General features: G+C 32.5%; 1 protein-coding gene and 1 long non-coding RNA gene across 4 annotated transcripts; one reads left to right on the top strand and one right to left on the bottom strand.

Annotated features, from left to right (window-relative positions):
- Positions 1-104: 104 nt before the first annotated feature.
- LOC112784621 (GDSL esterase/lipase At2g40250) lies at positions 105-10,914 on the top strand. Of its 3 annotated transcripts, none has more exons than XR_011878663.1 (3): positions 144-289; positions 2,090-2,224; positions 9,216-9,728. XR_011878663.1 is itself a non-coding variant. In XM_025827890.2 (3 exons), the coding sequence occupies exons 1-3, from the start codon at positions 7,606-7,608 to the stop codon at positions 10,708-10,710; spliced, it is 1,092 nt and encodes a 363-aa protein (XP_025683675.2). In that variant the 5' UTR covers positions 7,485-7,605; the 3' UTR covers positions 10,711-10,914. The 3 variants fall into 3 exon arrangements, 1 of the variants encoding a protein (XP_025683675.2); XM_025827890.2 differs by lacking the exons at positions 144-289; positions 2,090-2,224 and adding exons at positions 7,485-8,229; positions 10,517-10,914 and having other exon boundaries at positions 9,216-9,489; XR_011878664.1 differs by lacking the exon at positions 9,216-9,728 and having other exon boundaries at positions 105-289; positions 2,011-2,587.
- LOC140182667 (uncharacterized) lies at positions 3,819-5,932 on the bottom strand. Its single transcript, XR_011878665.1, has 3 exons — positions 5,759-5,932; positions 5,613-5,667; positions 3,819-5,524 (listed from the first exon to the last, which is right to left on the bottom strand). It is a non-coding gene; the product is annotated as an uncharacterized lncRNA (long non-coding RNA).
- Positions 10,915-12,543: the final 1,629 nt, after the last annotated feature.

The raw sequence follows: 12,543 nt of genomic DNA, 5'->3' as shown, positions 1-12,543 counted from the left end.
TGAAATAATATGGACCGAAAAATAAGAATAAATACAAACCCAATTTTTTGTTATTTAAAAAAAAAAAAACAATTAAAGAAAAAAAAAAACAATTAAAAGAAATATTTCAATCCCCAGAAATACCCCTACCCCTACCCCTACCACTGCCACAAGTCCACACTCCATTCTCCATTCCGAATCTCTAATCTTCTTCCACCATCCCTCCGATCTCTTCACCGCCGCGTGCAAATTCTGCTTCCGGCACCGCAACGAACACCGCCTTCTCCGCCTCAGCTATTCTCGTTGCAAGGTGCACAATGCTGCTGTCTCTTTTTTTTTCTTTGTTCATTTCAATTAACAGATGCAGCCGATCGTGGTTTATAGAATAGTTGAAGCATCAACTTAGCTTTGTAATCTGTATTATCTAATACCATTGATTTTGAGCACTTGCACTAGATTCTGTTTAAAATTCAAGTGTATCGGGTTCATATATTAGGAATTAGTGACGATCTCTTGGATCTGTTTTAAAGTAGAGAACAAAATCATTTGCTGGGTTTTAGATTGATTCCGTTAGGGATCGGAGGTGGAGGACCTTCATCTTTTGTTATCTACTTGGTCGATTGGAAGTCTTTGGTATGCAATTCACATTACAGTTGAATTTAATAGCTAAGAACAGTCGGTACCAAAATCAGAGTTTTAGTTTTCTTTTGTTGACAAACTTCTTGTTAATTTATTTTTATTGAAAATATAATGTAGTACATGCTTTTAAAGCTCAGCATGATGCTGAACATGGTTGATAACATGTCCTGTTTCGGGGTGTTGCCAAAGCCTGATTTAGTAGAGATACAGTGAGGTTTGGTGATGACTTGCATCATCTTATGTGTTTCTATAACCTTTTGCAAATTTATAATGTTATCCTTAGTTTTCTGTGTTGGTTGCTGATATCATCTATGTATAAGTAATTGATGAAATATTTGGTGTCAACAAATTTTGCTTTTACCTTGGACTAGTAGTGTTACTGTTTGTTGAGTGCATATTGTGCACCACTATGCTAAGAGATACCTTCGTTATGGATATTACAAATAAGGTGGAAACTTAGGTGTAGTCGACTTCACGTAAAATTGATAGCTGAGAGCTATTAGATAAAAAGTTAGTCAAATCAGTCAAACCATTTAACAGTTCTCAGCTATTAACTTCACGTGAAGTCGACTCCACCTGAGTTTCTACCTACAAATAAACCTTGCATATTTGGTTTTTGTTGCTGCTCCCGTGCACTGCATGGGCAGCAACACTAGTTGATAAGAAAGTTTTGCTTCTTACATTGTATTGGTGATACTATACCCCGTGTTCTGAAAACCGAACCGAACTGGCCGGTTCGACCGGGTTAATTGGGAACCTGTCATCTAGCCAATCTGATTGATCCTCAAAATTGTTCTATAAAAAATCAGTTAAAAACCAGACGAACCGGAAGTTAACCGGCCAAATCGGCCAAGTTTTTTAAAGTACCGGTTTTATCATATACCCCAAACTCTGTCGTCGCCGTCGCTCGCCTTCCTCCTCGCCGGCGGTAAGCACTGTGACTTGGATTTTGATAATACTTGGATGTTGATAACTCTGTTCGCACTTCGCAGCCATCTCCTCGGCGTCGGTTTGCTGGTTTAGGGTTTAGTAATTGATTCTGATAATACAGTTGTTAGTAATTGATTTGCTTGATTTTCTGATTTTGTTAATATTTGGAGTTTCTTCGTCAATATGAATTGATGGCTTGATACAGAGTTCTTCTGCTTTTCAATTTTTTTTATTTTGTTAATTATATGAATTAATCATTCTGTAATTCTGAATTTGATATAAGTTCAATTTTGGGACTTTGGATTTTGAATTTTGCTATATTGAATTTTGCAATATAAGTTGAATTTTGCTGTATTGAATTTTGCTGAATATAATTTTGAATTTTGAATGCCGTATGAATTGATATAATCTGGATTCTGAATTGCTGTCATTCTGAATTGTTGTATGTAATTTGTAATTTAGATTTCTAGATTTTGGATTCGGATCCGCATATGAAGCCATGACAAATCCCTCACCCGGTTCAATCAATTTCTTGAATTAGGTAATTGTTAATCGCCATCGTGGAGCTCTTCTCCTCGCTGTTGCGTCTCGTCTCACTCTCACCGCGAACGTCTCTCCTCATCGTCATCTCTGTTCCACTGCTCGAGCAGTCGAGCTTCTTCCCTTTGTTCTCCAGGTTCTCTCTTTCTCTGCTAAGTTTCTTGACGAGGCTGTGAAAGTCTTCAAGGCTAGAATTATGGAATTAGCCCTCTTTAGTTGCTTGTTGAGGACTATTGTATTTTGATTAACTTCATTTAGTGATTTTGTTCAGGTTCACTATTCTTTTCAATTTGAGTTAATTCTTCTAAAACAATTTTGTTATTTTTTGGTGGTACTTATTAATTTTGTTGATTGTTGATTTAGTTGTCTAATTGTATGGATTTTGACTTCTGAGTTTGTTTTCTGAACTTCTGATGCCATATGTAATTGATAATTATGTTTTGAACTTTTGATGTTGCATGTTGTTGGCTTCTTAATGTGATTAGAAATTTTCTGTAAATATTTAGTTATTGGCTGTATTTAATTTGTGTTTGGAAATTGTAGTTGTTACTAATTAGAAATTTTTATTTTTGAAGATAGAACAACTAAATAGTGATCAAGCATTACATATATTAATTTTTAATAATTTTATTTAATTTTAATAAAGCCGGTTGAACCCCAATCAAACCGATAAACCATTGAACCAGTAATCTTATCGGTTTATTGACCGGTCCAGTTCTCGCAACTTTGCTTCCGAACCCCTCCAAGTTCCAACCCTAATTTCCATTGCACCCTAGTTCGGCGTCGTCTGTCCCTCTCTCTCTCTCAAACTGCAGCAGCAGTGGTGCTCACTAAGCCAGCGTCGCCTAACATTCAAAATTTAGTCACCTCTGGAAGCTCTGCTCGGCCCTCTTCTCCTCTACGTCGTTGCGTCTGGCCCTCTTCTCTCCCGCACAAGCTCTTCTCCTCTGCGTCTTTGTATAATCGTTCCTCCTTCGCTAGCAATTCTGTTTCGCTCCTCCCTGCCTCGCCGTCTGTTTCGCTCTTACCTTGGCGTCAGTTTCGTGCCTCCCTCGCCGCGCGATAACCAGTGCTTGTTCGTTTTTTTTTTTTTGTCGTTAATAACTTGATTTTGATGATTTTGAGTTTCTATCTCTGATGATATGATTCTGTAATTTGGAATAATGTTTATGATTATGAGTTTCTGATGGATTTGTTATGTTTTTTCTTTTATTAATTTGTATTAAACTGAAATAAACTATGATGTTGAAGAATTTTAATTATTCTGGATTAATTTTGTTGATGGTGTTCACTGATTTGTTAAATTTTACTGGTTGAGTTGATGGTATCTTGCTAAATTTTTTGGTATAATTTTGTTCATGGTTTGTTTTTCTTTGCTGAGTTAATTTTTCTGAAAATTTTCTGGATGTAATTTGTGTTGTTTTTGGCTATATGTGTAACACCCTGCCACACTAAGCTTTACGCTTAAGTCGTAAAACAGAGGTGGTGTGGTATTATGACCTCTAAAATAAAAGGAGTATATATATATAATAGCAGAAGAATTATAATATGTTAGGAGCTTTGAAGAATAGAGGAAACAAAAATCGCGAAATAAAAGCGCAACGCTCAAGAAATGATTTAACTTGCGTGCTAAGGAAACCATAACTATTGAAGATATGATAACAGAAGTAGGAATAGAGTGCCAAAGATACAAAATAACAAGCTCCTAACTCAGTCTGTGAAGTCAAGACTGGCCGAAAAATATTTACACATATATACATACATATCCAAAACCCAAAAGTACATATACACAATTCTGCCTCTCCATAAACCTCTAGGAGGATCAAAAGAACAAGTTATGCGGAGAGAAAATCAAGTACATATATATACATCATAGCATAAAGTATTAAACAGGAGCTATAAAAGGTGGTTTTCTAAGGATATTTAAACCTAACTTAACTTAACCCTAAATCTAAATCCCATTCTGCCATTCTTCCATACCTCCAACTCCGTCATGCATTTCACAGACAGATAAACAGATAAAGGCAAGCACAAGAAGGTTACAAATACTGCAGGTAACAAATACGCATTTAACATGGCAAGTACATTTAGGCACACCCAATTAAAGCACAAGCAAGTAATTCAAGTAATATGTATATGATGCATGCCTGTCCTATGGCTGATGAGACTCATCTGTCGGTTATCCAGCCAACCCGACAAGTCTGAATTGTCCTTAGACTGTCCCCCGACGTGCATCCCCAAGAGTCTATGCATAGCTTTATCTCAAATAAGCAATATTGCTCAATGGGAGTAACATTCCCGGGAATTTATATAGTGCCCGGTCACACTTACGTCGTAGGGTCAACAGAGTATCGAGTTTTCAACCTGGTACACGTGGTGGCAAGCCACGGCACTTAATCCAGGGAACCTCGTATCTCAGATCATTCAAATTCATAAGCCATATAAATAATTCAATTATAATTCATCAACATCCACATCATTTTCAATCACATGTCATTCATCATCATACATCAATCATATTCAATCCTTATCCTTCATTATCACACCTCCCATTCCATCCATCAATAGTTTCAATTCAGAGCATAATTCATTCTTTTCTAAATGAATCAAACTTAAAACATGCTCATTTTCTTAATAACTCAAAATCAAACCATATAACCTTTGAATTTAAATCTTTTTAAATAATCATATAAACAAAATCTCTAATTTTTATCAAATTTCGCCAGCATCTCCTCTAAAACTCGGACTTTGCCATCCTTTTCGGGTCCAAACCTGCATTCTTTCCAATTCAACATACCCTTTCTCATCATCATAACAATCACCACAATAAATCCACCTCAAATCAACAATTATACTCATACAATATTAAAATCCAACGACCAAAATTCAACTAAAAATCATAGTTCACAAATCCTAGGCTTTTAACACAAAATACCTCATTTTTCATTCAAATTTTCCATTCCAATTATTTTCAAACCTATTACCACCAATCCAAATTGCCAACAATAATCCTCAACAAGCTCCATGTCTTTCCATCAATCATTATTCAACCAAACCAAAATATAGCCATATAATCAACAATTCAATCACATATCCTCTCAAAGATCCAACTAGCAACCAATATCATCTTACAAACAAATCACCAAACCAAACCAAGCATATTCATCAACCCATTACTAAACATTAAATATACACCTGCATTCCAACTTATCCTATGGTCATCTAGCCTAAGTTTTCACAAAACATTATATATTAAATGCAAGAAACCTAAATCATACCTTGGCCGATTCCCACGTAACGATTAAGGCACTTTAATTATAATAAACACAGCCCTTCCAAAACAAACACAGCCCTTCCAGAATTCAATAAACACTAGGCTCAGCTTCCTCCAAGTTCCAATATCCACAATTCCAAGCTCCAATTATTTATTCATAACCTAATACACATTCATAACACATATATATCCAATTTAATACTCAAAGCTCAAATTCAACGAAAATAAAATAGAATTATCGTATCCTCACCTTACTCAAGCTTCACATAAGCAAGAGTAAACGTTTTCCTCAAGCTAATTGGATCCTAAAACATCAAAAATCAAAGAAATTTAATACCCCTTCTCAAAATTCGAAAATTGGGGAAAAAGATTGGCTGAGAATATTTAAGGGCTTACCTATGAAATTGTTCCGGTAGAAATGTAAAGCTCGACGTGGTGGACGCGTGGCCGCAAACAGTGCGGCGATCGGAGCTCGGATCGAGAAGTTGCGGCGCCTTGAACTTGGAACGAGGGTTCGGACCCTTTTCTTCTTCTCCCTGGACGCAAGCTTTCAGCGTCACGTTGCTGAAATGAGAGAGATGCAATGCGTGGGTTCATTTAATAGGTCGGTCCGGTTGGATCCGGTTCAACCGGTTCGGCTTATTCGGTCCAATCTTGAACCAATTTTCTTAAAATTAGTGTCAAAATTCTCGTTTCGATGAGCTCTATCCTAATTTGATATAATATTCACATTTCTAATCCTCCTTATTAAAAACTAATTTATTGAATAATTATTTACTAATTTAACCGGGGTTTACATCCTACCCACCTAATAAAGAATTTTGCCCTCAAAATTCCGATGTAGTTAGTAGTTATCTGAAAAAAGATGTGGGTAATCCTTCCGTATATTTGATTCGAGTTCTAAAGTGTGTTCCTTAATACCAACTCGACTCCACATTACTCTTACCAATAATATTCTTTTCTTGTGTAATCGTTTAATGTTGGTGTCATCATTCCTTATCGGAATTACTGGAGGTATTTGATCTTCCCTCACTTGAATCGGTTCCGGTTTCAGAACATGACTTGCGTCAGGAGTATATCTCCGAATCTGTGACACATGAAACTCGTCGTGCAAATTTGAAAGATACGGTGGTAAGGCAATCCTATAAGCTACTAGCCCAATTCCTTTCAAGATCTCAAATGATTTAATATAACGGGGATTCAGTTTCTTAGTCTTAATAGCTCTTCCTACTCTAGTGGTTGGTGTAACTTTCAGAAAAAAAACATGCTCCCCTTCCTCAAATTCCAAAGGCTTTCGCCTTTGATCAGCATAACTCTTCTGGCGGTTCTGGGTTATAAGCATTTGACTACGAATCTTCTTTATTTGTTCAGTGATTTCAGCTATCATTATAATTTATCTAAAAAATATATTTTATATATATATATATATGTCCTCGTGTCTTATAAAATTTTAAAATTTGTGTGTCAACATGTCTTGTATCGTGTCATATCTATATCCTTATTAGTGTCGGGGTCGGTGCATCATAATTGAGGACTCATAATAAATAATAAAAATTGTACAATTTAAAATTCTTTGAAAACCAATCTAGGTATTTACTCTAAATAATTATTGCATGAAGAAAGATAAAGAAAATCTTTGGCAGAGGTGATAAAATTCTTAACATGTTTTAAAAAGAGAAATATTAGAGTGTTATTAGAATTTATTGTTTTTGGCTATTAGTTAATTAATAATGTTTAAAAATATAGAATAAAATATGTTGTTGAATTACTAGACTAAAGAAATTAAGTTAATGGCTAAATAATAGTAAAAAATAATAAATTTTGATTACCCCTACCATTTTTCTTCTAGAAAATATAAGTTCGAGTTCTTCTATATTTTTTTTAAAACGACTTATAAATAATTCCACAAATTCTTGTTGAGCCTAAAAACATATTTAGCGTTAGTAGATTGACCCATTACGAATGTCCTTCAACTTAGCCATAAATATGCATGAAACACAATGTATAGATTAAAGATCAATTATATTGCTAGCTGAGAATAATAATCACCAATTTCCAATGAAATTGGACATGCAACCACCTTTTAGGGTGTTTCTTATTAAAAACTAGCTATGAATCCAAAAGGTGACAACCTATCTCTAAAAAGTTCATACGAACCTTTTCATATTCCAAAACTATATAATAAATCACATAGCATACCACATTTTCATGCAAAACCCTAATATACACAATTCAATATCTATATGGCTTCCATTTTCTTTATATCTTTTTTCTTTGCCTTAGTAGTCAAAATCTCTCTACCAATCTCAACCATTGCCTCTAAGAATGTCTCCGCCTCCGCCGTCTTTGCTTTCGGCGACTCCACTCTGGACGGCGGCAATAACAACCACATAAAAACGCTCTTCCGTGGCGACCACCTTCCCTACGGCCGCGACCTCCCACAGCACATGGCAACCGGCCGATTCTCAAACGGTATGCTATCGACCGATTACATTGTCCAATTCCTAGGCCTAAAGGACTTATTGCCACCATATCTAAACCCTAATTTGAGTGATCATGATTTGCTCACGGGTGTTACCTTTGCTTCTGGGGGCTCTGGATTGGATAAACAAACAATTCAAGCAACAAGTGCTATGGATTTGATGTCGCAATTTAAGTTGTTTGAGGATGTTCTTAAGAGGTTGAATAAATCGGTTGGAGAAGTTAAGACTAGGAATTTGATAAAGAAAGCTGTGTTTGTGGTTGGTGTTGGTACTAATGATATGTTGTTCAATGCGTATTTGTTTCCAACAAGGTTGATTAAGTACGCTAATAATGTCTATGGGTACCATGATCTTCTGCTGAAAAATCTAGAGTATTTTATTCAGGTTTGTCTTTATGTTTATGTTATGCCATTGGTATATATAATGCATTTATCATTATTATTTTATAGAAAAAAAACTCACATGTAATTTATCTTTACGTGAAAAAATTGCTAATTAAAAAGATGATTTGACATATTTAATTAAATTGTTATTTAATAACTTTTAATTTGTCAACTTTACATGAAAACAGTAGTCTATTTTTTATAGGTTGGATCAGGAATGAAATTGAAAAATGTTTTTTGACTTGATCTATTCATTTTAATTAAAAAAGTATTTTCAGAATATATTTATTAAACTAAAAGTTTTACAAAAAATTATTAATAATTATCTTTAACATGTGGTTTTAGATATATGTTTGCTAGAACAAAACATTATTAATTTAAATATAGAAAATATATAGCCCATTAAACTCTTTAGATTGAAAATATGTTGACACAATAGTAGAGACTCATTATAGCGACCAAAAAAAACTGCGTTTATTTTACTCCTTATAAATCCTGTTAAAAGCTAAATATATAGTATTTTCCTGTAAATCAAGATATTTAAAATGGGCAAATGGATTTAATCAAATTGTGAGTTGAGAATTTTTTTTTTTTTCTTTTAACCTTAGACACCCTATAAACCTAACTAATGCAATTTTTTTAACAGTTAAGTTGAATCAAAATCTATACATTAGTGGATTAGCCTAACCCGGTGAAATTATTGGTAGATAGTCCCCTTTGATTAAAATGTTGGATTATTTCGTTACAACACTGATTTGGTATTTTGCTCAGGTGTCTAAATTTTAGTGTTTAATTTGTCAAAAAGAAAAACTAAATAATCATATTTAATTTAAAGAGTACAAAATCTAATAAATTTTGAGTATTTGACATGTATTTAAAAAATAAATTCAACAGATTGGGTACTAAAATGAAAAGCAGCAGAGACACTATATATGAAGTGTGCTTTAATAGACAAAATCATAAGCCAATGATGTTTGCACTTTGCAGAAACTGTACGGAAGAGGAGCTAGGAGGATTATAGTGACAGGTCTTCCCCCAATGGGATGCTTGCCACTAATGGTGACAATAAACAGCTTCTTACCAGGCCCAAATTGGTTAAAACGTTTGTGTAATCCAAAACAGAATCAACAATGTGAAGCCTACAACACCAAGCTTAGCTCCAAAGTTCACTCTCTTGAAGCCACACTCAAGGGTTCTAAGATTGCCTTCTTTGACATTTACTCACCCCTTTTGGATATGGTGCAAAGTCCACTCAAATATGGTAATAACATTTCACCACAATTTTTATTTGTTTTTGTTCTTCTTTTCTTTGGTTTTTCTCAATATTCCCTAATCTGACAGACCAAAGATTAATTTGTCGCCGAAATTTTATTTATGAATTTATCGTTGGCTAATAAATTGCTACATGTATAAGAGAGGATTCAAACCTCCGACACTTATTTAAACGAACTAGTGAGTTAACCACTAGACTAGTCTAACTTAATTTTTGTTTTTGTTCTCTACTATTCCCATTTTACCTATTCAAAGTAATATTTAAAGATATCCAAAAACTTTGATAAAGAAAAACAAAATTGAGCATTGGATATTCTCTTCATCTCTTCGTTAATTTTTATTTTTCTTGTATTATTAAAAGTTACAAACTATTTGCACGAAATATCAACTATGAATTATTTAAGGTAGACAATTTTTAAATTTTGTAGCAAAAACATCTTTGTATATTCAGATATAAATTATGTTGAGCGCTATAATAATATTAGGGAGATAATAATTTAAATTTATCTTATTTAATTTAATATATATTCATAATTTCATATATTTAATCTTTATAATTATATAGTTATCACATCTAAAATTATTTAATTATTCTAATAGTAATTAAAATATATAAAATAAAATAAGTTTTTTTTTGTGTGTTTGCTTGATTTTTGTATAGGCCTTTTTTTTTGTGTTATGCTATTTTTTTTCAATTTTGAAGTTCACAAAAGATCGAACTTTAAATTTTTCGGACATAGTTCTGATACCATGTCATAAAATTATTTTTCCTAAAAATTTAAACTGATCGCAGGAAACAATATAAATAGTTATATCTCTAACAGTATATAATAACCTATTTTAGAATTCAAGTTATACTGAATTTGGTACTTTTACCATTTTATAAAATGTGATATTAGTCTTCTTTAGATTTATAAAGAAGAGTCGTCCAAAGGTGTGTAACATTTTCTAACGTTTAAGAAAGGTAAATCTATGTTATAATGATGGCTTAAATTTTGCTGTTTGTTAATAATAAGGGTTTGAAGAAACAATGAAAGGATGCTGTGGGACAGGGCAATGGGAGATGGGTCCAGTGTGCAATGTGCTTGACTTGACTTGTGTTAATGCATCAAAGTTTCTATTTTGGGATGCTATGCACCCAACACAATCAGGATACTGGTTTCTTGCCCAATATGGCATTCAAAATGTGCTTCCATACGTTACTAGCTAGCTAGCTACATTATAATTGTGATTTTAAGATTATCCTAGACATGTTTTCCTCCAATAAAAGAAGAGAAATTATTAGCATAAATATGTTGTTGTCAACGATTTTTTGCTCTTTTTTTTGTCCTGGTCATAACAGGTCCAAAACCTTTGTAACACTTTGTTGTTCTAGTACTAGCACCAAGTAATAAATGGTATTGAATTTATGGGATGGAACCATGGTCTATGGAAGAGAATGGAATTGATTGAAGTTACATTGTTTATGTATAAAGAATGTGTAAAGAATAGACCAAAGAATTGAATGGTGTTATATATGTTTGAATAATTTGGGTTATTCAAACTAACATTATTCAAATAATAATAATTCTGTCAATATCGAAGTTTTATTTTTTTTTTTTAATATATATATATACTGATTAAAATATAGGCAAAGTCTTTGTACAATAAATAAGTGATCATAGTAATTTACCTAATAAACTAAGGTGAAAATTCAGATAAAGTTGACTTCATATGAAGTTGATATCTGAGAGTCGTTAGATGAAAATTTAGTCAAATCAGTCAAATTATCTAATGGCTTTCAGGTATCAACTTCAGGTGAAGTCGACTGCACCTGAGTTTCCGCCATAAACTAAGCATACTGTTGGCAATATTAACATATAGTCCAAGAGATGAAGACATGTTCATAGATTTGTTAAGAGTTTAATTTTGATGTATAAAATGTTTAACACAGTTATGCAATCGCATCTGTTGTTTTGGATGACCATTCACGTGGTTAATGTGAAAGGTAATTATTTTTACTGATGTGGCGTTGTGTAATTAGATGCACATGTAAAATTATTTTATACTGATAGTGTATTAAAATTAAACTATTTTTAAAATAAATAAAATAAATATTATATTTATTGATCTATGCATTTCTTGACATATTTATGTTTTTGCATTTTGTTTGTTATCTTATTTGCATAGTGTACGAAACTTATTTGTGTTTATCTATTTACACAACCAACCAAATTATATCTCATTTGCAGTGATAATGGGATCCCAACAATCAAACTTTTTTTTCTATATGGCCTCATTTGAACGCACTCGTCCTACTACATACATAATAATCTATATCGTCCTACTACATACATAATAATCTATATGAAATAGACTTAAAATATATTTAAACTCTAAAGAATCTAACTATCTAATCCAAATTACAATAATCCGTAACTTAACTATAATTAAGTTCCTAATGATTAAAATAATTTGATCCTAAATCCTAAATATAAGTCTCTAATTTAATCATTCATGAATAATATATGGTAAACCTAAAGAAATTTTATTAAAAATAAATATACTTATTTTATTTATTTAAAAACCCCTAAAAGTAAATTACTGTTGTAAATTAGCAAAATAATAAACTATTAACTAAGCTCAAAATTACTAGAATTTATTTTCTTATTTAACATGTTTATCTCTGGACTCAAAAAACCAATGAACTATAATGCATATAATCTTTGTCCTCTATCTTCTTATAGAGAGGTATTGGATTGGAATCTTTCCTAATATAACAAACAAAAATCTGTTAACCCGAAAAATTGAAATAAACATGTCTTTATCTTGATGACTAAAGAATAAAATTAAAAATTTAATTTTGATGTACTGTTAATGTAAAGTAGCTTTACATGTACATCTAATCACGTAAAGTCATATTATCAAAAAATACTATTATTTTTATTGACTGGATGAATGATCATCCAAAAGAACAAATGTGCTTGCACAATTATATAAAATGTTTTACATTATTAGTGCATTAAAATTAAGCTTTAAAATTAAAATTAAAATTTATATGCAG

Source organism: Arachis hypogaea, chromosome 20 (assembly GCF_003086295.3).
Source record: "Arachis hypogaea cultivar Tifrunner chromosome 20, arahy.Tifrunner.gnm2.J5K5, whole genome shotgun sequence".
NCBI lineage: Eukaryota > Viridiplantae > Streptophyta > Magnoliopsida > Fabales > Fabaceae > Arachis > Arachis hypogaea.
This window is presented reverse-complemented; position numbering and strand designations above follow the sequence as displayed.

What these genes read in the sequence shown, in the direction of transcription:
- LOC112784621 (XM_025827890.2), top strand. Translation starts at nt 7,606, where the DNA reads ATGGCTTCCATTTTCTTTATATCTTTTTTCTTTGCCTTAGTAGTCAAA. An exon ending in ATCTAGAGTATTTTATTCAG is followed by an intron (nt 8,230 to 9,215) that starts GTTTGTCTTTAT and finishes TGCACTTTGCAG; the next exon opens with AAACTGTACGGAAGAGGAGC. An exon ending in GCAAAGTCCACTCAAATATG is followed by an intron (nt 9,490 to 10,516) that starts GTAATAACATTT and finishes GTTAATAATAAG; the next exon opens with GGTTTGAAGAAACAATGAAA.